Source organism: Drosophila suzukii, chromosome X (assembly GCF_043229965.1).
Source record: "Drosophila suzukii chromosome X, CBGP_Dsuzu_IsoJpt1.0, whole genome shotgun sequence".
Classification (NCBI taxonomy): Eukaryota; Metazoa; Arthropoda; class Insecta; order Diptera; family Drosophilidae; genus Drosophila; species Drosophila suzukii.
Genome location: NC_092084.1, coordinates 6,966,317 through 6,985,381, shown reverse-complemented (window position 1 = coordinate 6,985,381; position 19,065 = coordinate 6,966,317). Strand labels below are relative to the sequence as shown.

The 19,065-nt window shown below is 46.5% G+C and overlaps 6 protein-coding genes across 7 annotated transcripts; 3 read left to right on the top strand and 3 right to left on the bottom strand.

Moving 5' to 3' along the window:
• Positions 1-35: 35 nt before the first annotated feature.
• CCT2 (chaperonin containing TCP1 subunit 2) lies at positions 36-3,389 on the bottom strand. Its single transcript, XM_017083284.4, has 4 exons — positions 3,239-3,389; positions 1,673-2,362; positions 824-1,451; positions 36-760 (listed from the first exon to the last, which is right to left on the bottom strand). Exons 1-4 carry the CDS (start codon positions 3,239-3,241, stop codon positions 474-476), a joined length of 1,608 nt encoding a protein of 535 aa, XP_016938773.1. The 5' UTR covers positions 3,242-3,389; the 3' UTR covers positions 36-473.
• Positions 3,390-7,079: 3,690 nt separating this feature from the next.
• Positions 7,080-8,179, top strand: LOC108016754 (tRNA (guanine-N(7)-)-methyltransferase). Its single transcript, XM_017083501.4, has 4 exons — positions 7,080-7,283; positions 7,347-7,764; positions 7,835-7,936; positions 8,002-8,179. Exons 1-4 carry the CDS (start codon positions 7,138-7,140, stop codon positions 8,104-8,106), a joined length of 771 nt encoding a protein of 256 aa, XP_016938990.1. The 5' UTR covers positions 7,080-7,137; the 3' UTR covers positions 8,107-8,179.
• Positions 8,079-9,393, bottom strand: Rtca (RNA 3'-terminal phosphate cyclase). Its single transcript, XM_017083499.4, has one exon. The coding sequence runs from the start codon at positions 9,255-9,257 to the stop codon at positions 8,172-8,174; it is 1,086 nt and encodes a 361-aa protein (XP_016938988.1). The 5' UTR covers positions 9,258-9,393; the 3' UTR covers positions 8,079-8,171.
• Positions 9,394-11,608: 2,215 nt separating this feature from the next.
• On the top strand, positions 11,609-17,864 carry LOC108016750 (apoptosis-inducing factor 3). The gene is made up of 4 exons (XM_017083492.4): positions 11,609-11,801; positions 12,047-12,133; positions 12,210-12,343; positions 15,842-17,864. Exons 3-4 carry the CDS (start codon positions 12,277-12,279, stop codon positions 17,554-17,556), a joined length of 1,782 nt encoding a protein of 593 aa, XP_016938981.1. The 5' UTR covers positions 11,609-11,801; positions 12,047-12,133; positions 12,210-12,276; the 3' UTR covers positions 17,557-17,864.
• On the bottom strand, positions 11,775-18,709 carry LOC108016753 (uncharacterized). 2 transcript variants are annotated; one of them, XR_010654704.2, is made up of 5 exons: positions 18,582-18,709; positions 18,311-18,525; positions 14,299-14,489; positions 13,976-14,234; positions 11,775-11,914 (listed from the first exon to the last, which is right to left on the bottom strand). XR_010654704.2 is itself a non-coding variant. In XM_070997369.1 (4 exons), exon 1 carries the CDS (start codon positions 15,660-15,662, stop codon positions 14,856-14,858), a length of 807 nt encoding a protein of 268 aa, XP_070853470.1. In that variant the 5' UTR covers positions 15,663-15,842; the 3' UTR covers positions 11,775-11,914; positions 13,976-14,234; positions 14,299-14,489; positions 14,565-14,855. The 2 variants fall into 2 exon arrangements, 1 of the variants encoding a protein (XP_070853470.1); XM_070997369.1 differs by lacking the exons at positions 18,311-18,525; positions 18,582-18,709 and adding an exon at positions 14,565-15,842.
• LOC108016755 (uncharacterized) lies at positions 18,059-19,037 on the top strand. Its single transcript, XM_017083502.4, has 4 exons — positions 18,059-18,264; positions 18,328-18,537; positions 18,588-18,721; positions 18,791-19,037. Exons 1-4 carry the CDS (start codon positions 18,157-18,159, stop codon positions 19,035-19,037), a joined length of 699 nt encoding a protein of 232 aa, XP_016938991.2. The 5' UTR covers positions 18,059-18,156.
• Positions 19,038-19,065: the final 28 nt, after the last annotated feature.

The following is a 19,065-nucleotide window of genomic DNA, read 5'->3' as shown; positions in this document are numbered from 1 at the left end:
TAATCTTTAAATAACTAAAATAAAAACACAATTCGTTTAGTTTTGTTAAGCATAAATATTATATCATTTATTCCATTCTTTTTGTTTGTTCTGTTTTATGGTCTTTAATTTGCGCACATCAAATGTTTACAACAATTGTATTCATTTACAAGTTGGTTTTTGTATTGGTTTGTTGATGCTTTAGACATTTTTAAAATGTTTTTGTTTCGTTTAAAGGCAATCATCCACTCATCGAATCAAAAGCTCGGCTTGCAACATATCAATTTGTTTCACAATTAAGTAGGAGAATTACACGAAAGAGACAAATTTAGCGAGAAAGTGTGCGATTTGGTGTAATGGGCGTGTAATATAGATGCTAATGTTTTGTGTGTGGGGGTTATTAGTGTAAACAAAACGTATAAGATTAGCGATGATGTTAAACGAGAGTTCGTAATTAAAAAAAATAGGATCCTAGAACAAGAATACTTAAGCGCTTAGCAGTAGCCCCTGTCGGGAACGCGTCGGCGTGGAGCGCACCGGATGATGTTGTCCACGCGCAGAATCATCTCAGCGGCCTCGGAGGCGGACATCAGCACCTGGCGCTTCACGGCGAAGGACTCGGTGATGCCCAGCTCGCGGACATCGGCTACCTTGCCCAGCTCCATGTCCAGACCCAGAGTCTGTTTGCCCTGGGCGTGGCCGGCACGCAGCTCCGAGATCAGCTGGGCGGAATCGTAGCCAGCGTTGTCGGCAATGGCCGTGGGCAGCGACAGCAGGGCACCTGTAACACGGATGGGAAAGAGAATCAATAAGATGTAGACAGTAATAATTAAATCCAACTTACGGGCAAAGGCCTCGATGGCGATGGCCTCCTTGCCGGGTGTCTCGGCCGCCTTCTTCAGCACGGCGGTGGCCATCAGAGCCTCCGAGCAGCCGCCACCGAAGATGATGCGCGACTCCTTGACGGTGGCCGCCAGCACGCAGAGGGCATCGTGCAGGGAGCGATCAGCCTCGTCCAGGATCTGTTGGGTGGCACCGCGGATCACGATGGTGCAGGCCTCGCCCAGCTTGACGCCACTGAAACGCAGCAGCGTGTCCTCGCCGATCATCACCTGCTCGATCACATCGCACTCGCCCAGCTTCACCAGCGAGGGATTCTCGAAGGTGGAGACGATCTCACCGCCGGTACAGTAGGCCAGACGCTCGATGCCATCGAAATCGGCATGCTCGATGGACATCACCTGGGCGTCAGCGAACAGCTGCTCCGGGTAGTTGTAGATCAGCTGGCGGTTGATAAACACGTTGCACTGGTGCTTCAGGATCTTGTCGACCTTTTCCTTCATCTTCTCCTTCTCGGCCATTTCCAGGTCGGCGATCTTGGCCAGCGAATCAACCTTGATACTGCTGCCGAACACCTTGATCTTGTCGGTGTCCATGGGTGTGTTGGCAATCAGGATTTTGGCATTCTCAATCTGCGGTGGAGAAGAGCCCATGCATTTGTATGAGGTTATGTTCGAAGATTGATACTTAAACGTGCACTTGGACCTTCCCCGATGACGATGTGCAGCCCAACAAACTCGTCAAAATGGCTGTGATATGAAGTCAAATGCACATAGCTCACAGTCATTTTGACGCGTTAATAGACAGCAGAGGTAAGGGGTGAAGAAACTATACAAACTAAGGGATCACTTACACGCTGTGGCTGGTGCACGCCGGGCTTCTTGTCCAGCAGGAAGCCCTCGTCCAGGAAGGAATCCCCCAGAGTGCCGCCCGACTTCTTGATGATCTGGATGGACCTCAGTTCGCCAGAGCCCTTCAGGCGCATGACGGCATCCACCGCCAGATTGGCGAAGAAGTCCTTGTGCTGGTGGAGGATCTTCGAGGAGAGCGTGGTGCGGGCAATGTTCAGCAGATCGTTGCGGAACTTCTCGTCGTTGGCCGAGTTGTCCTGGGCGGCGGCGGTGAGCGCCTCCAGAGCCACCTGGGTTGCCTGACGCCAGCCAGAGACGATGATCTGTGGGTGCAGCTTCTGTTCGACTAGTTTCTCCGCCTCGCGAAGCAGCTCCGAGGCCAGAACGGTGACCGAGGTGGTGCCATCGCCCACTTCCTCATCCTGGACACGCGACATATCGACCAGGATCTTGGCGGCCGGGTTGTCGACACCGACAGCACGCAGAATGGTGGCCCCATCGTTGGTCACCTCCACCTGGCCGGCGTTGCGGCCGGTGGCCACCAGGATCTTGTCCATGCCCTTGGGGCCCAGGGTGCTCTTCACCAGATCCCCGATGGCGATGGCGCCAATGAACGAGGACAGGCGGGCCATCTCGGCCTTCTCTTCCTGCGCCTCATTCTTGAGCACGCGCACGGGATTCAAGGACATCTCCTGCAAGAAAAAGCGATCATTTGGTTAGTTTTGTTTGATTTAAAACTTTAAACATTAAAACTTTAGGAACTACAGTTTTAAGATTTAAATAAGTCTTAGTCATGAGATTTTTCTGGAGTTCCAATCAAACCAAACAAAGTAAAGTTAGCAGATTAGCAGAGTCTGTAAAACCAGATTTTGGAAAAAGTAATTCTCTAAAGATGACATCAGTTTGAAAATCTCATTGCCATTATTTTTAAGAAGTAATCGATTTTGGTTTTACTTGACTCTTATCTCTGCCAGATGGACATTTCAAAACACGATTATTACAATATTTAAAATAAGATCAAGACCGTATTAGTCGTACTCAGATGGCGAGGCAACATGCTGCGATTTCTGAGAAAGATTGGCTGCTAGGACGGAAAAAGTCGAAATGCCTGCAGGCCAGATGACTGTTGGGCTCGAAAATATTTAGAATATATATATTGTTATGGTTTTTCTCTCCGTGCAGCCAAATCGGCTCGACCTAACCCCCAAAACAGAATGCGAGAGAGCGGCGCCGAGTGATTCATCATGGCCACAAAAACGGCGTGGAATGCATCTGGAAGCTTCTGTCCGGTTCGGGTCTCTATCCCGGCCAGAAATCGGGCAGCAGCACTGGAATCGGCCCGACCCGTGGTCAGGAACAGAACCTTCTCGAATCCGCATCCGAATCGAAGTCGCAGCTCACGTGCAAGCCGCCTGTCAAAATGGCTTGTGCTCGGGCGCCTCACACACCCGGCAAATGAAAACGCCGAATTGCCCGGAATCATCAATGAAAACTCCCCGACTTCACTCCACGCCGCTCGGCCGCCCCGTAAACCATGCGAATTACTTAGTTGTCTGTCTTAAATTTACCATTTTCTATGCGTAATTAGTCGGTTTTTGATCACAGAATTTTCGAAAACCACACGGCGCAACAAATCGACAAAGATGGTGGACAGTTATCGATAGACTATACCAGCTTGGACAAATACCATATTTGTTTTTTTAAATATACCAACAATATTTTAAAGCCAGACGGGGGATTCATGGAATATTGAATATGGAAAATTTAATACTAAATAAAATACTCAATTTAATTTTAGTTTTTCTTTTAAAAATAGTTTGTATTTTAATCGTACTACGGTTTTTAAATTTCCAAATCCGACGTTTAAAATGCCCTCTCTTCGCTCTAAATTGTTTTTGGTTGTAATTTCAGATACCGGACGAACATAAACGTTTAGCAGGTGAAAAACGAACATCTGAATAGTTTAATCTGAGCTTAATTCGAGATGGCATGGTGATTTACTGTGATTTTTACACACTCGCCAAAAAAGTCGCGCGTACGAATTTAATTTTTATACAAAATGCGACGAACCAAAATTTTCGAAATGATTCAAAAGTCAAAAGTTCGAATGAGTATGAGAGTAACGTAAGTGTCGGCAAAACGTAAGCCAACGTAAGTCAGTAAAAAAGGGAGATAGCCCCATCGTAAATGTCAGTGAAAAAGGGAGATGCAAGATACGAATAATGACGACAAATTGCGACAAAGAAAATGGTGGACAGTTTTACTTATCGATAGACTACACAGCTCTCAGAAAAGTACCATTTTTGTTTTTCAAATATACCAACAATATTTTAAAGCCAGACGGGGGATTCATGGAATATTGAATACGGAAAATTGAATATAAAATTTTATATAAACAAAATTCTCTATTTGATTTTAGTTTTTCTTTTAAAAATAGTTCACGACCTGTGTAATTTAATCCTTTTACTGTTTCTAATTTTTCAAATCCGACGTGTAAGATACCCTCTCTTCGCTCTAAATTGTCTTCTGCTTGTAATTTCAGGCACCAGGCGAACATAAGCGTTCAGCAGGTGAAAAACGAACAGCTGATTAGTTTAATATAAGCTTATTTGGAGATGGCATCGTGATTGCTCTTTTTAGGCACAGCATAAGCAAATACATGAGACTTAACTGCCATTTCGTGCATATCGTGATAAACTCGTGAAACGGCCATGGTTGCTCATCTCTAGTCGCCGCTTGGTTCTCAAGTAACGGTTGTTTTTCAAGGAGAAGGATTTCTATTGGTCAGATGGGGGTGGGGAAATATGGAAAGGGCAGCCATTTTGAAAAATAAGTTTACTTAGCTGTCAGCTGTCACTTGCTAAGTTTTCTGTTTGCCTGGTGTCTGAGACGAAAAATCCAGCACTTTGACGAGCTCTCTTCGCTCTAAATTGTCTTTTGGCAGATGAAACTTGGTAGATTTCTTATTTTCAAACACCAGGCGAACATAAACGTTTAGCAGGTGGAAATTCGATCAGCTGATTAGTTTTATCTGACCTTCATTAGAGATGCCCTCGTGACTGTTCCCCTTTGTCACGGCCTAAGCAAATACATAGGACTTAACAGTTATTTCGTGCATATCGTGACAGGCTCGTGACAAACTCGTGAAACGCACATGATACGGCCATGGCTGCTCATCTCTAGTCTGTGCGTGGCTCTCAACTAACGGTTGTTTCCAATGGAGGAAGATTCCTATTGGTCAAAAGGGGGTGGGGAAATATGAAAAGGGTCGCCATCTTGAAAATTAACAGTTATTTAAGTTTGCCTTTAGCAACCAGCTGTCACTTGCTACGTTTTCTGTTTGCCTGGTGTCTGGGACGACAAATTGTCTTCTGGCAGATGAAACTTGGTAGATTTCTTATTTTCAAACACCAGGCGAACATATACGTTTAGCAGGTTGAGAATCGATCAGCTGATTAGTTTAATCTGACCTTCATTAGAGATGCCTTCGTGACTGTTTCCCTTTGTCACGGCGTAAGCAAGTACATAGGACTTAACAATTACTACTTGCATATCGTGACAAGCTCGTGACAAACTCGTGAAACGCACATGATACGGCCATGGCTGCTCATCTCCAGTCTGCGCTTGGTTCTCAAGTAACGGTTGTTTCCAATGGAGAAAGATTCCTATTGGTCAAAAGGGGGTGGGGAAATATGGAAAGGGCCGCCATCTTGAAAATTAACAGTTATTTAAGTTTGCTTTTAGCAACCAGCTGTCACTTGCTAAGTTTTCTGTTTGCCTGGTGTCTGGGACGACAAATTGTCTTCTGGCAGATGAAACTTGGTAGATTTCTTAATTTCAAACACCAGGCGAACATAAACGTTTAGCAGGTGGAAATTCGATCAGCTGATTAGTTTAATCTGACCTTCATTAGAGATGCCCTCGTGACTGTTCCCCTTTGTCACGGCCTAAGCAAATACATAGGATTTAACAGTTATTTCGTGCATATCGTGACAGGCTCGTGACAAACTCATGACAAGATCATGACACGGCCACGGTTGCTCATCTCTAGTTTGTGCGTGGCTCTCAACTAACGGTTGTTTCCAATGGAGGAAGATTCCTATTGGTCAAAAGGGGGTGGGGAAATATGAAAAGGGCCGCCATCTTGAAAATTAACAGTTATTTAAGTTTGCCTTTAGCAACCAGCTGTCACTTGCTACGTTTTCTGTTTGCCTGGTGTCTGGGACGACAAATTGTCTTCTGGCAGATGAAACTTGGTAGATTTCTTGTTTTCAAACACCAGGCGAACATAAACGTTTAGCAGGTGGAAATTCGATCAGCTGATTAGTTTTATCTGACCTTCATTAGAGATGCCCTCGTGACTGTTCCCCTTTGTCACGGCCTAAGCAAATACATAGGACTTAACAGTTATTTCGTGCATATCGTGACAGGCTCGTGACAAACTCGTGAAACGCACATGATACGGCCATGGCTGCTCATCTCTAGTCTGTGCGTGGCTCTCAACTAACGGTTGTTTCCAATGGAGGAAGATTCCTATTGGTCAAAAGGGGGTGGGGAAATATGAAAAGGGCCGCCATCTTGAAAATTAACAGTTATTTAAGTTTGCCTTTAGCAACCAGCTGTCACTTGCTAAGTTTTATGTTTGCCTGGTGTCTGAGTCACAAATTCAGTATTTTGACTGAAAAAATGTTACGAAGCCCTTAATTTTTTTTACGAAAAATACGTTTATTTTAAGCCGTTTTTCAGTCAAGGGGTTACATCACTTTTTTTTTACGAAAAATGGCAAAAAACAAAATTTTCTAGGTTTGAATGCCATTTTATTGGAGATTAAACGACGAGCTTGACGAGGTATGACATTCCTCAGTCGGACTTATATTTTTGTTATGGCAGCCAAAAAACGGAATTTTTATGGCGAAAAAAGGGTTCAAATTTTTGTCAAAAATACGAGAATCAGATTTTTCTCAAAAATGCGAAATTTTTTTTCGGTTTTTCCATCGTATTTGAACCAAATCAAGGCGTACAGCTAAAAGACCGACTGTTTTGAGCAGCTTGCTAAATATGCTAACGATCCTCATCATTTTTAGGAAAATTTATTTTTTGAGCAATTTTCGCATTATTTGTAGGGTTTTTCGATTTTGTATAATGTTTGTTTTTTTCTTCTCATGGGTTTAGTGAAAAATACTCTCTTTCTGTGCGGGTTTTTTAAAGGTTTTTTTTTTATCCGACAGATGATTTTTTAATCTTAGACAAATCATTTCAAATTAGCCAATATTTGATTTATGATTTTTAAACCTACCTAGGGTTTTACTCCTCGTTGGCCATAAAAATGAACTGCATTTTTAGCTAGTAATTGGTATTTATTGAATGCCCTTACCATTACCAAAAAGAAAGTTTCGGTATATTTTAGTACATTTCGTACGTTTCAAAAGCAGACGCAACGTGCGTACTCGCCTACTGCCTTCAAACCATGGTAGCCAACGGTGTACAGGATCAGGACCAGAACCAGGAGCCGTGTGTGCTGAGCCCCACGTCGGCGGTGACGGGACTGCCGCAGAAGCGCTTCTACCGCCAGCGGGCGCACTCGAATCCCATCGCGGACCACAGCTTCGACTAGTGAGTAACTGATGAAATAGCCCCCACCCCAGGTGGAAGTCCATTAATGCATCTATCTCGCAGTCCTGCCCGCCCGGAGGATGTGGATTGGCGCTCGCTGTACCCGAGCATCCAGCCGGGCCAACAGGTCAGCTATGCGGACATTGGCTGCGGCTACGGCGGCTTCTTGATAACCCTGGGGGAGATGTTTCCCGAGAAACTCTCCATCGGCATGGAAATCCGCGTCAAGGTGTCGGACTACGTGGTGGACCGGATAACGGCGCTGCGGCGCAAGAGCATGACTGCTGGAGCGAGTGCGTACCAGAACGTCGCCTGCCTGCGCACCAACGCCATGAAGTATCTACCCAACTACTTCGCCAAGGGCCAGCTGGAGAAGATGTTCTTCCTCTACCCTGATCCGCACTTCAAGCGCGCCAAGCACAAGTGGCGCATCATCAACCAGGCCCTGCTCTCCGAGTACGCCTATGTTCTAAGGAAAGGGGTGAGTCCGAGTCCGAGTTCATTCGCTCACTGAAAGGGTTCCAACTACAGCATAAGCACTCTTTACCCAGGGTCTGGTGTACACTATGACGGATGTGGAGGACCTGCACAAGTGGATTGTGGCGCACATGGAGGAGCACCCGCTGTACGAGCGTCTCTCTGAAGAAGAGGCGGTACGTTAGGAGGAAATAAAATTCTCCAGCTTGTCAAACACTAATCTCCCTGTTCCAACCCATAGAAATCCGATCCCATCACCCCGAAGCTGTACCAGAGCAGCGAGGAGGGTGCCAAGGTGGTGCGCAACAAGGGCGATCATTTCCTGGCCATTTTCCGGCGCCTCTAGGACGACGTATATTCTCCATATATGTAGACATTAATTTAAGATTACCGTAGAGTAAAGATCGATTGTTAAAGCATCTCGTTGCGTTGTCCCAGACCCTCGCAGGTGACTATCGTATGCCCGCCGGACTCCACAGCCACGTCGAACTTGACGCCCGTCAGTTGCTCGGCCACATGGATGGCGGTGCGTGTGTGCTTGGTCAGCGGTCCAGTGCGCATCCTGGAGAGGCCGACGGCCAGGGCCATGTAGATGATAAGTTGGTCCTGCATGTGTTCATCCACGCAGATCTCCTTGCGCAAGTACTGGGCTAGCTGGCCGGAGGTCTCAGAGCCAAGCACATTTCCGTCGACCCTCTTCTCGCCCAACGATGCGGCGCCCAGGACGCAGCCGCCGGACGTGATGGCGGTCATAAGGATGCCGGCTCCGTTGTCGTGGGCCTTCTCCGGTGAATGCTTTACCGCCTGGATGCTGCACTTCTCGTTCGGCCAGTGGCGATGGATCTCGCGCTGCGCCGTCCGCTGCATGTCTATCGCGATGCTCATGGGCAGACGCCCAGCCGTGAAAGCCACTCCGCTGACCGACTGGAGGTGGCCAAAGTCCAGGAACTGTCCGGCGTCCAGTTTGGCAACCGGCTGCACGTCCAACTGGCAGCTTCCCTTGCCGCGCGGATAGAAACCGTACTGCTGCACCTTCAGGTCGAAGCTGGCGCCAAAGGGCTTCAGGTTGGGCAGCAGCACCTGCTGCATGTACTCCACCTGGGGGGCGAAGGCGACGTTCGTGCCCCCAGACACGAAGAGGCGGGATGGACGTCCGGCGAAGAGCAGGACAGGCAGGGCCATTTGGTAGATCAGGGTGATGCTGGCCGCCGTGTGCGTCTCGACGCGGTACGTGTTCCCCAGGATGGCGCGTGGCGAGAACTCCAGTTCGGTGGAGAGCAGGCTGTTGCCCACCACATCCGCATTGCAGATGTCCCGCAGCAAGTTCACCCCGTGCAGGTGCTGGTGCGAGAGTCCCGGCTTGGGACGATTGGCCCGGATCTTGACCACACGCACCGGTTTGCCCAAAATGCAGCTGAGGCTCAGAGCGTTGCGCAGCGCCTGTCCGCCGCCCTCCAAAAAGGAGCCGTCTATCTCCACAAAGCCCTTCGCGTCCATTTTCAGCCGAGTTCTTAAAGGTCTGAGGTTTTTCTTTAAGAATTTCCGTCAGCTGTCAGAATCAGAAACAAAAGCTCCATCATATTGAATTTCGACCGGCGTTTTTCATTGGTCGCAGTGTGCCCGTTGCTGGTTTCCCTTGAAATACTAGGCTCCTGCGGTCCTACTAAAAGCGCGCGAATTTCGAACTGGTCCGGCAGCACTGGCCAGATGTAAGCAAGGGCTTCTACGACAAATCATTTTACATTTCACTAAAATAAAGCACTATTATTAAAAATGCTTGTGTAAGTAGTAGAGTAGTAAGTAGTACTGCCTTCATTCGTACATATACATTTATTTTTCATACGTACGTATATATATGCAAATAGTGCAAGTACGTGCCGCGTTTAGTGGCTTTGTTTATCTGCGACGTGCCATCGTGAGGGCAATTATCTAGTCCAATCAGTGGTTTAACCGACATTAGCGAGGATTCCCCGCATCGAAGGCGAATCACTTGGCAATTGAGCAATCGCAATCGTAGGCGTCGAAGTTTGGGTCTCTTCCACTGGAATGTTCTCCCTCCTTCCTGCACAGTGGGATAAAAATCATTGTGAGTTGGCTCGAAAATGTATACAATATATTCTGCTGTAGCAATATGTTAATAAACAAAATATTTTTTTTGTCTACTCTTTAATGATTTTTAAAAAAATGTAACATTTTTTTGTTATTATTCTGGATGTTTGACTGTAGTTTGTTTACCTGGCATGGGTTTTAAATTAACCGCCGTCATTTCGACAAAGTCCCCATTAAGTTCAGCAAGATCCATTTGTAATTCTCAGAGTCTGATAAAAAAAAGTCGAGCCCCTTCACTGGCGAATGTCAACATTAACCTCAGACGGACATTGACGAAATGGGCTTAAGACCATGGTGAAGATACTACCTGGCATGGTTTGTAAAAAGGGGTTTGACTTCAAAATATTAAGATAGATTTTTGCTAACCGAAGATTCATTTAAATTTGAAATGGTCAAGGTTAAGCTCTATTTTCATTTTCAAACTACAGACATAAACAACAAATATTGTTTGTAATAATCAAGTATCAAAAGTACCTTGTAGATAACAAGACATCAACCATTTCTTCGGTACAGTGCTACAATTTTGCCCGTATCTGTAAGCCAAACATTTATCAACAGGTCTTTATAAGGTGCTAACAGGCCTTTTCTAATTAATTATGAAAGAGGTGACTGAAAATTAGTAAAAGGGGTTACTCAGCGCTGTTATTCCACTCCAAGAGTTATGAAACCACAAGCAAAACGCTAGTTTCTTCTTGTTCTAGTTCCGCCCTCGGTGATGCAATTTGGTCGGCATTGACTGTGCCACAGTAGGCTCTAACAACAGGTGGATTGGGCGCCGAGTGCATTGGTCTGTATCGTGACGAAGGCCATGTTAGGTGTTACTCTCTTTATGACTTCTTGTTGCTGGCCATTCCAAGTTATTGCCGGTAAGGGGTGGGCTAAGTGGTGCTGGGGAAGGGACGGGGCGGACTGGGAGGCGTGGTTGATTGTAAAGAAGGTGGAAGAGATTGCTTGGGAGTGAAGAGCGACGGCGGCAAGGTCGCGACGTTTTTTGTTGGCTTAACACACAGACGTTTGTCTTGGGGAGTGGAGCACTCAAGCTAATGTGGTCGGAAAGTCTGAGCAGACAACAGCGGTCAAAACTCTAATTTGTAGTTGTTTTAAGATCATTTTATACACCAAAGTTTTAAACTTGAATTCAGCAAGGTTTGGGCTGAAGAAAAATACAGGGCCTCTTGAAGAATTTTTTTTAAATCTTCAGGTTTTCAATTTCGAGTAATTTGCTCGAATTTGTTTTTAATATTCAGTCTGTTTATATGTATTGTTCTTAGAGGAAATTATTCAACTAAGGATAGTATACGTAGGTATACTTACCGGTTCAGATAATAATAATATTGACTAAAAGTTTTCCAAAAATAAAATTGAACTGAAAAAATGTTTCGAAAGCAAAAAAATCAATGTCTGCCTACAGGGGTTTGACTGTTTGCCGATCTCAACTAATCCTAATCTTTGAGAAGAATCAAAGGTTTACGTCTACATTTCATTTAAACTGATTATTCAACCGAAGATTGACGGTTTAGATTTGATTTGAATAGGTATGCAAAAAAATAGAAATAAATAGTGCAAGTTTTTTGTTGGGACGGCACAGTGGGATACTACTATCTTGACCGCCCCTGTACGCACACACACGACGCAGATGTGCGTGTGTGCTGGGGAGGCACGGAGCTTCCAGTTCCAGTCGAGTCTACTGCTGGAGTTGAGCGCCATACGCGGTTCGCAGTTCACGCGCGCCAGACGTGCCTCGCTCCTGCTCCCTCTCTGGCTCTCGCTCTCTCCCCGCGCAGCGTTCCTGGACCATTCCAGTTGCAAATCCGCATCCACTCCGTTTCCATTAATCTCGTCTCCACGGCACAGACCTGTTGCACGCTCTCACGTTCTCTCGTTCCACGCGATTCCAGTTGTTTTGTTTTTGTTATAGTTCTTGTGAGAGTGGTGAGTGACGACGAATTACTCGCAGATAAACAATGATGTGCGTCTGCTGCACAAAACAGCATCTCGAAAACGTTTAGGAACCCGGGAAAATCCATCTGCGGTTGATGATTCACCTAGCAGAGGAATATATTTAAAGAAGTGATTAACGCTCGTGAAAACAACAAACTGATAACGAGTTTTAGTACATTGATTGATTGCAATTAAGTGGAAAAACAAAGCTCTCAAACTGCAAACTCAACTTTCAGGTGGCAACCCTATCGAGCAGCTCTAAACTTGGCCAAAACGCACGTAGGCGTCAAAAACCTTCTAGGAATATTTGAGCTTGAATCCAGGTAAAAGCTTGCTCGTCTTGCATTTTTCGGCTCCGAAAATTTTCATAAAAACATTCTGAAACGCATTTCAAAACAGAAACTCCTTGAGAATACTCAACGCACAGCCGTTTTCGAATCCTTTCCACAACAGCCGCCTACACACAATGGGTTCCATCAATTGCAAGGAGTACAAGACCACGGGCAGCACCCCCAAAAAAGAAAAATCTACAGGTAACTATACGATTTCCAGAGGGTTTACTTTCAAATCATTAATTTGTAGTTACACAAACCTTCGCATGATGATTGTAATTTTTTTCATGTGAAGGTCAAACTTCTATAATACGCATTACGCAGGGCCCTTGTTATTAAAGGGATTTTGATTTTTTTTTTTAATATTTCCATAGTGTGAAATCTGAAGTTCTTTTTTACCTCCTCCCTCTACCAATCTCAATCCCATGACTATTCGACTATAATTTAAAAAGTGTATGGTCATGTCGTAGATGATCTGATAGCCAACATTGCTGTGTTCCTTTTACCAATCGAACGAGGCCAAATGGATAGGAATTGTGATTAGGAGAATGGGAATGACCCGCTTTTGGGGGGTGTTACCGTGAAGGGGGCTCAGATAATTGTCTCAGCGGCATAAGTCCAAGATTGAGAAAGAGATATGGTCAGCGGGAGCGCGCAACTTGTTGGCTTTGCCGCTGCGTCATTGCCACAGTAGTTACTAGGTAATACTCATGGCCTGGTTAGGATCAATTTACATATTGTGGTATGGTAATAGTATTATTATATTGCTAGCTTAAAATACCCTATTTTCTATTTACTAATCACATTTCGATTTATGTGATCAAGGGGAAACTTCAGCTAAAACACTCTTTTTAATACCTAAACTCATTTACAGATTTGGAAAGATAAGATTGGGATAAATTAACATATTGTGGTATAGCGAAAGTATTATTATTTTGCACTCTTGGTAAAAAATATGATCTATGATATTCTTAAGAGAATGGTATAGAGATAAAGCTGAACATGAAATGCCCTCTTCTCTTCTTTAAATTAGGTACCAACCACAATTCGATCTGTGTGATCAAGGGAGAACTACAATTTAAAGACTCTACTTAATACCTAATCTCATCTATAGATTTGGAAAGATATTGGCCCATGGGATTATGTTCTCCATGCTTCCCCACTAATCGATATCCACTGTACGCGCAGATGTTGTTAGTCACCGCTATCAGAATTTCGCTGTGCCTTGTGCTCTGCCTATTGCCATTGCCTCTGTTTTACGTTCTCTTGGTCTCTTTTGGTGGAGACCCCCGTTCGCTTAAATTGGCGGTCTCCGATTCATTCGTCCGTCAACTGCCGGTGCCAACGCGTTAAAAAGCTCTTAGAAAAGTCGAAATCGACACACATTCTCTTAGCTTCGGCCTACCCAATCCTTTGCTGTGATACCTGATTTTTGTGAGTTGTATTATTTTGGTGAAACTTGTTCTCATGCAATTGTTATTATTATTATTTGGTCTGGCTCTTGACTCACTTGAGTTGGACAAGGCCAACCGGTTTGTTCTCATGTTCGGCCGAGTGTGTGTGAGAAACCCCAACCAGCTGCGGTATTAACATGGCGAATCATTGCTAATTACACACAAGAGTTGAAAGAGGGTTAGAAATGTACAGTGCAGGGCCTAAGTTTAGTTATCAAAAGCCATATTATTATATGTAACATACACAGGAAGTTAAAAATTAATAATTCAGAAATATCCTCAAAAGGACCTAAGACTGAACATCTCAATATATCCTAGAAAAACCCTACAAGTATTTGTATTTTAGCTTTTTTTTTGGAAAAATAAAGTAGTTACCAACCTTCTACTTTCGAAAGCAATATATTTTTTCCTCCCACTGTATGTGAATTTAAGATGACTTGCTTTTCTTGTTGTTGGCTGGCCTAAAATGTTTGATTCCCGATTAGTTTCCGTTTCTTCCGTAAAAGGCACCATCATCGAAGCTCTGTCATGGGCCATATCAGCGATATGATATACCGGCGATACCAAATTATGCATACATCATAAAGTCAGTCACTTGAGATAGGGGCGTGTGGACATTATAACCATATTAGAACCGACTAGAACAGAGTGGAACACACGTTTACAGTTGTTACACTTAAGGTTTATAGATGTTTTCCTCACCGTCTGGCTTTTCTTGATGACGTAGCAAGGTTGGGTTTCGTGTTCTGCTGAGTTGTATTGACATTGAAGTAGGTCGGATGAGTCAATCGATCGGGGCCTGTCGCTAAGATCCGCTTTGTTGTGGTCAGGTAACCATCGGTGGTAATTATGCAGTTGTTTCCCATCCATCAATATTTGTCAAAATAATTGCCCTGCAAATACAATTTTCAGAATTACATATTTAATTCTGAAGGGAATTAGGTTTTTGTTAAACATTTTAATAATACCTAAAGGATATAGAATTTGAATATTCGATATTATTTTTAGTTTAGTTAAATTTATTTCGGAAATAAAAGTATCTAGCCTGTCGTATGTACTCGACTTAGTTTGTACATTATATTTATGGGGGCAGCTTTACTAAAGTGATAACACTTTACTGCAGCCTCTTATCTCTGGCAATATAAGTCAATTAATATTGATCCCTTGTTCAATCAGATAGTTGTATAATATTGTGTTTGAATATTTTTTTTCCAAGGATTCCGTGTTTTCTTATATCTCTATTCAAAACCTTAGCGATTTTAATTTTTTTTCGAGCCCTTCTTGACCGCCAGGCGCTCCAAACGCGTGATGGCATCGTCCAAGAACCTTCGCTGCTCCTTTAGCTGTGAGAGGAGCTCCTCGGCGTTCAGTGGGCGGGCAAGCTTAGCCGTTTGCAATCCTGTTCCAGCTGATTTATCCGATTCAGCCCATCGGCTCCGTAGTCCTGCTACTCCCACGGATGGTCTAAGCATGTCCAGCACCCTTTTGATGATGGAGGGACTGGATCCCGGCTGCTGCTCCTGCTGGTGATCCTTCTGATGAAGGTTGTAGTTGTGGTTATGTTGCTGGTCACTGGCCACACTTCCTTGTGCAAACTCCGGCATGGTCAGCAGGGGTCCCCATAGGAAGGAGCCCAATCCGGAGGCAGGTGCCGGTGCTATTTCCGACGAGTGTCCTTCCAGTTGTTTTCCTTGGGAGGCAAACCGTCCATCTAGCAACTCAAGTTGGCGCTTCAAATCATCCAGTTTGTGCTGGAGATGCTCAAAGTCAGCGGTCAGATTGATGGCCAGCCTTTGGGTGGTCTCGCCCTTGGCGATTCCCTCCAGCTTTTCTATCTGAAGACCTATTTGATGGTCCCTTTGCTGAAGATCGTCCAGCAGAAGCTCGGTTTCCGCTCGAGGAGGTTGCTCCAAAAAAAGACGGGCGATCTCCGCCTGCAATAGCTGTTTGTGGGTGCGCAGCGAACTCAGCTCCAGTTCCTGCAGACTGCTGAGATGCGAACGGGCCAGGACCGAACCCAGGATCATGATCAATCCCAGAAAAACTTCTGAACACGAGCGAGGCATTTTTTTGACTGATCACAGATCTTGGTTTCTACCTGAGCAGCAAGCGGCGACAGACTTTCCCTTGAACCCTAAAGAAAAACTGGAAAATTTTTATGTGCCCACACATTTACACATTCCTGTTATCTATATCGTTATCACCGTTTCTCTTTCTTACTCCATTTTCATGATGGCCTCGCCAGGTGGTGCTGTGGGTTCCTACCAGTCTAAGTGCAGCAACCAGAGTCCCAGTACAACCATGTCTACGGATGCCTCCTCGCCGGACTCGGAGTACACCAGTGCGGTACCCGTGAACTGCAATGTCGCGGAACTAAAGGAGAACGAGATGAAGCAGGTGGACTTCGATGAGGACACTCGCGTGCTGGTGGTGAAGCAGAACGATCGCCTGCTGGCTGTTGGAGCCAAATGCACCCACTATGGAGCTCCGCTTCAGACTGGAGCCCTGGGATTGGGTCGCATCCGCTGTCCCTGGCACGGCGCCTGCTTCAATCTGGAGAATGGCGACATTGAGGATTTCCCCGGACTCGATTCCCTTCCCTGCTATCGCGTGGAGGTGAGCAACAAGGGACAGGTGCTCCTCCGAGCCAAGCGATCGGATCTGGCCAACAACAAGCGACTCAAGAACATGGTCCGACGCAAGCCGGACGATCAGCGAGTGTTCATCGTGGTCGGCGGTGGTCCTTCGGGCGCTGTGGCAGTGGAGACCATACGACAGGAGGGCTTCACCGGCCGCCTAATCTTCGTGTGCCGCGAGGACTACCTGCCCTACGATCGCGTCAAGATCTCCAAGGCCATGAACCTGGAGATCGAGCAGCTGCGGTTCCGCGACGAGGACTTCTACAAAGAGTATGACATCGAAGTGTGGTCGGGAGTGGCCGCCGAGAAATTGGATTCGGCCCAGAAGGAGCTGCACTGCAGCAATGGCTACGTAGTGAAGTACGACAAGATCTACCTGGCCACAGGCTGCTCCGCCTTCCGGCCGCCCATCCCTGGAGTCAATTTGCAGAACGTACGCACAGTCCGCGAGTTGGCCGACACCAAGGCCATATTGGCATCGATAACCCTCGAGTCCCGCGTCGTCTGCCTGGGATCCAGCTTCATCGCTTTGGAGGCTGCTGCTGGGTTGGTCTCCAAGGTGCAAAGCGTCACGGTGGTGGGCCGCGAGAATGTCCCACTGAAGGCCGCCTTCGGCGCGGAGATTGGTCAGCGGGTGCTCCAGCTGTTTCAGGACAACAAGGTGGTCATGCGCATGGAAAGTGGCATCACCGAGATCGTTGGCGACGAGGAGGGCAAGGTGACTGAGGTGGTGCTGGTCGACGGCACTCGTCTTCCCTGCGATCTGCTTATTCTGGGCACTGGCTCCAAGCTTAATACTCAATTCCTGGCCAAGTCGGGCGTGAAGGTCAATCGCAACGGGTCCGTAGACGTCACCGATTTCCTGGAGTCTAATGTGCCCGATGTATATGTGGGCGGCGACATAGCCAACGCCCACATCCACGGACTGGCCCACGATCGCGTAAACATCGGGCATTACCAGCTGGCCCAATACCACGGTCGGGTGGCGGCCATCAACATGTGCGGCGGGGTCAAGAAGCTCGAGGCCGTGCCCTTCTTCTTCACGCTGATCTTCGGCAAGGGCATCAGGTATGCCGGCCACGGATCCTACAAGGATGTCATCATCGACGGCAGCATGGAGGACTTCAAGTTCGTCGCCTACTTCATCAACGAGGCGGATACGGTGACGGCGGTGGCTTCCTGCGGGCGTGATCCGATCGTGGCCCAGTTTGCCGAGCTCATCTCGCAGGGCAAATGCCTCGGACGTGGCCAAATCGCTGATCCAGCCACCCGCGAGGACTGGACTAAGAAGCTCGGTGAACCGGTGCCCCAAGTTCGTTAAATAATCAACTATATGTGTGTATTACCACTGAGATTTGTTGTTATATGTATATATTAATGAAATCGTTGAGTATTCATTATATACTCCTACTATGCAAAACACTTAAGAAGTGTCATTTTATCTGTGTATATTTATAATTGTAGTCCGAGGAACTTCCTTGAGTTCCTGCCGCAGTTGCCACTTTTGGCCCCCCAGAGATCAAAGTTGTAAGCTTTTTATTCCCTTGCCACACAATGTATTTTTTTGAGTCATATTGGTTTATTTTTGCTAAATAAAGTGTTTTAACGATGTCGTAATTCCAGTTAAAATTTTGAATTTTTAATTGGGAAATGCCTCATATATATGCCTTTCTTTTGCAATGATTTGGTTCCTTGGAGCTTCTTTTTGAGCATACATATGTATTTACAATGTACATTGTACACACACGAAGGAAAGGGAACAGCTTTGCTCCACCTGTTTATTTACAAACTGCTTTTCTCATCGTTCATTCATATTAACTCCCTCACAACCCCACTTGCTCCTATTTTTTATACCCAACTTTACTGATCCATTCGCGTTGGCAATCGAAATTCCAAAGTAAGCGCCTAACATATCCGACCGATGGCCTCTCCAGGTCGGAATCCCCAGCGATCCCTGCAATCATGGCGTCTGCTCAGCGAGGGCTTCAAATTGTTCGCCACGCGGCTGGCCAGGAATCAGCAGCATATGGTATGGTTTGGATGGTTAGTCACCGGGTGGATAGTAATTAACTTACCCCTTGTGTGCGCACAGCTCCCACCGAGGGATGGGCAAGGACTCAGCTTGGAGGAGCGAAGGGACTTCACCGAGTCGCTAGGCGAGTGCATCGCTGACATGGCCTCGCCGAACAGTTTAGAGGTCTTCCATCAAATGACCGTCTCGACCGGGATGTCCCAGAGACTGGCGGCCGCCCAGAAGCGCACCCAAGTGCTGGAGGAGCGCAACCGCAAGCTGAGAGATCTGGTTGGTATTAGTTCAGCTGCTTCTGGTAGTAATAGCAATAGCACCTCCAGGCAATGGACAAATCGGACCTCTTCGAGTCGCGGGGCGTCATGCTGTGCTCCAGGGTCTTTGACCTTAGTCAGGAGCTGATCGTGACCAGGATGCGGATCAACGACTTCGAGAACGCCTGTACGCAGCTGCGAAGGTAATGATTCCGTACGGATTGAAGCCGTCTCGACAACTTATCGTGGGCCTCCCGGCTCTAATTCCGTAGGCGCATCCTAGAGCTGAAGCTGCGACGCGTCCAACGCCGACGGCATCTCTGCCACGAGATGCAGATACTGCGACTGGCGCAGGAGCACCCGGTGCCCCCCATCCTGGGGCACCTCTGGCAGTGCCTTCGCTCCTTGTGGAACTGTGTGGAGTGCCTGGCGCAGGTGTCGGTGTCCCAAGTAGCCCGTCCTTCGCGCAAGGCGGAGAGTACTATGGATGCCCTCAATATGTTCGTGGCGGGCTTTTAGCATGTCCCGTTTTGTCCTTCTAGAGATT

What these genes read in the sequence shown, in the direction of transcription:
- Rtca (XM_017083499.4), bottom strand. Translation starts at nt 9,257, where the DNA reads ATGGACGCGAAGGGCTTTGTGGAGATAGACGGCTCCTTTTTGGAGGGC.
- LOC108016754 (XM_017083501.4), top strand. Translation starts at nt 7,138, where the DNA reads ATGGTAGCCAACGGTGTACAGGATCAGGACCAGAACCAGGAGCCGTGT. An exon ending in GCGGACCACAGCTTCGACTA is followed by an intron (nt 7,284 to 7,346) that starts GTGAGTAACTGA and finishes TCTATCTCGCAG; the next exon opens with TCCTGCCCGCCCGGAGGATG. An exon ending in GTCTCTCTGAAGAAGAGGCG is followed by an intron (nt 7,937 to 8,001) that starts GTACGTTAGGAG and finishes TCCAACCCATAG; the next exon opens with AAATCCGATCCCATCACCCC.
- LOC108016755 (XM_017083502.4), top strand. Translation starts at nt 18,157, where the DNA reads ATGGCCTCTCCAGGTCGGAATCCCCAGCGATCCCTGCAATCATGGCGT. An exon ending in ACCGCAAGCTGAGAGATCTG is followed by an intron (nt 18,538 to 18,587) that starts GTTGGTATTAGT and finishes TAGCACCTCCAG; the next exon opens with GCAATGGACAAATCGGACCT. An exon ending in GCCTGTACGCAGCTGCGAAG is followed by an intron (nt 18,722 to 18,790) that starts GTAATGATTCCG and finishes CTAATTCCGTAG; the next exon opens with GCGCATCCTAGAGCTGAAGC.
- CCT2 (XM_017083284.4), bottom strand. An exon ending in GCGTGCACCAGCCACAGCGT is followed by an intron (nt 1,452 to 1,672) that starts GTAAGTGATCCC and finishes TCTCCACCGCAG; the next exon opens with ATTGAGAATGCCAAAATCCT. An exon ending in CGCCATCGAGGCCTTTGCCC is followed by an intron (nt 761 to 823) that starts GTAAGTTGGATT and finishes TCCGTGTTACAG; the next exon opens with GTGCCCTGCTGTCGCTGCCC.
- LOC108016753 (XM_070997369.1), bottom strand. Translation starts at nt 15,662, where the DNA reads ATGCCTCGCTCGTGTTCAGAAGTTTTTCTGGGATTGATCATGATCCTG.
- LOC108016750 (XM_017083492.4), top strand. Translation starts at nt 12,277, where the DNA reads ATGGGTTCCATCAATTGCAAGGAGTACAAGACCACGGGCAGCACCCCC. An exon ending in CAAAAAAGAAAAATCTACAG is followed by an intron (nt 12,344 to 15,841) that starts GTAACTATACGA and finishes TGGCCTCGCCAG; the next exon opens with GTGGTGCTGTGGGTTCCTAC.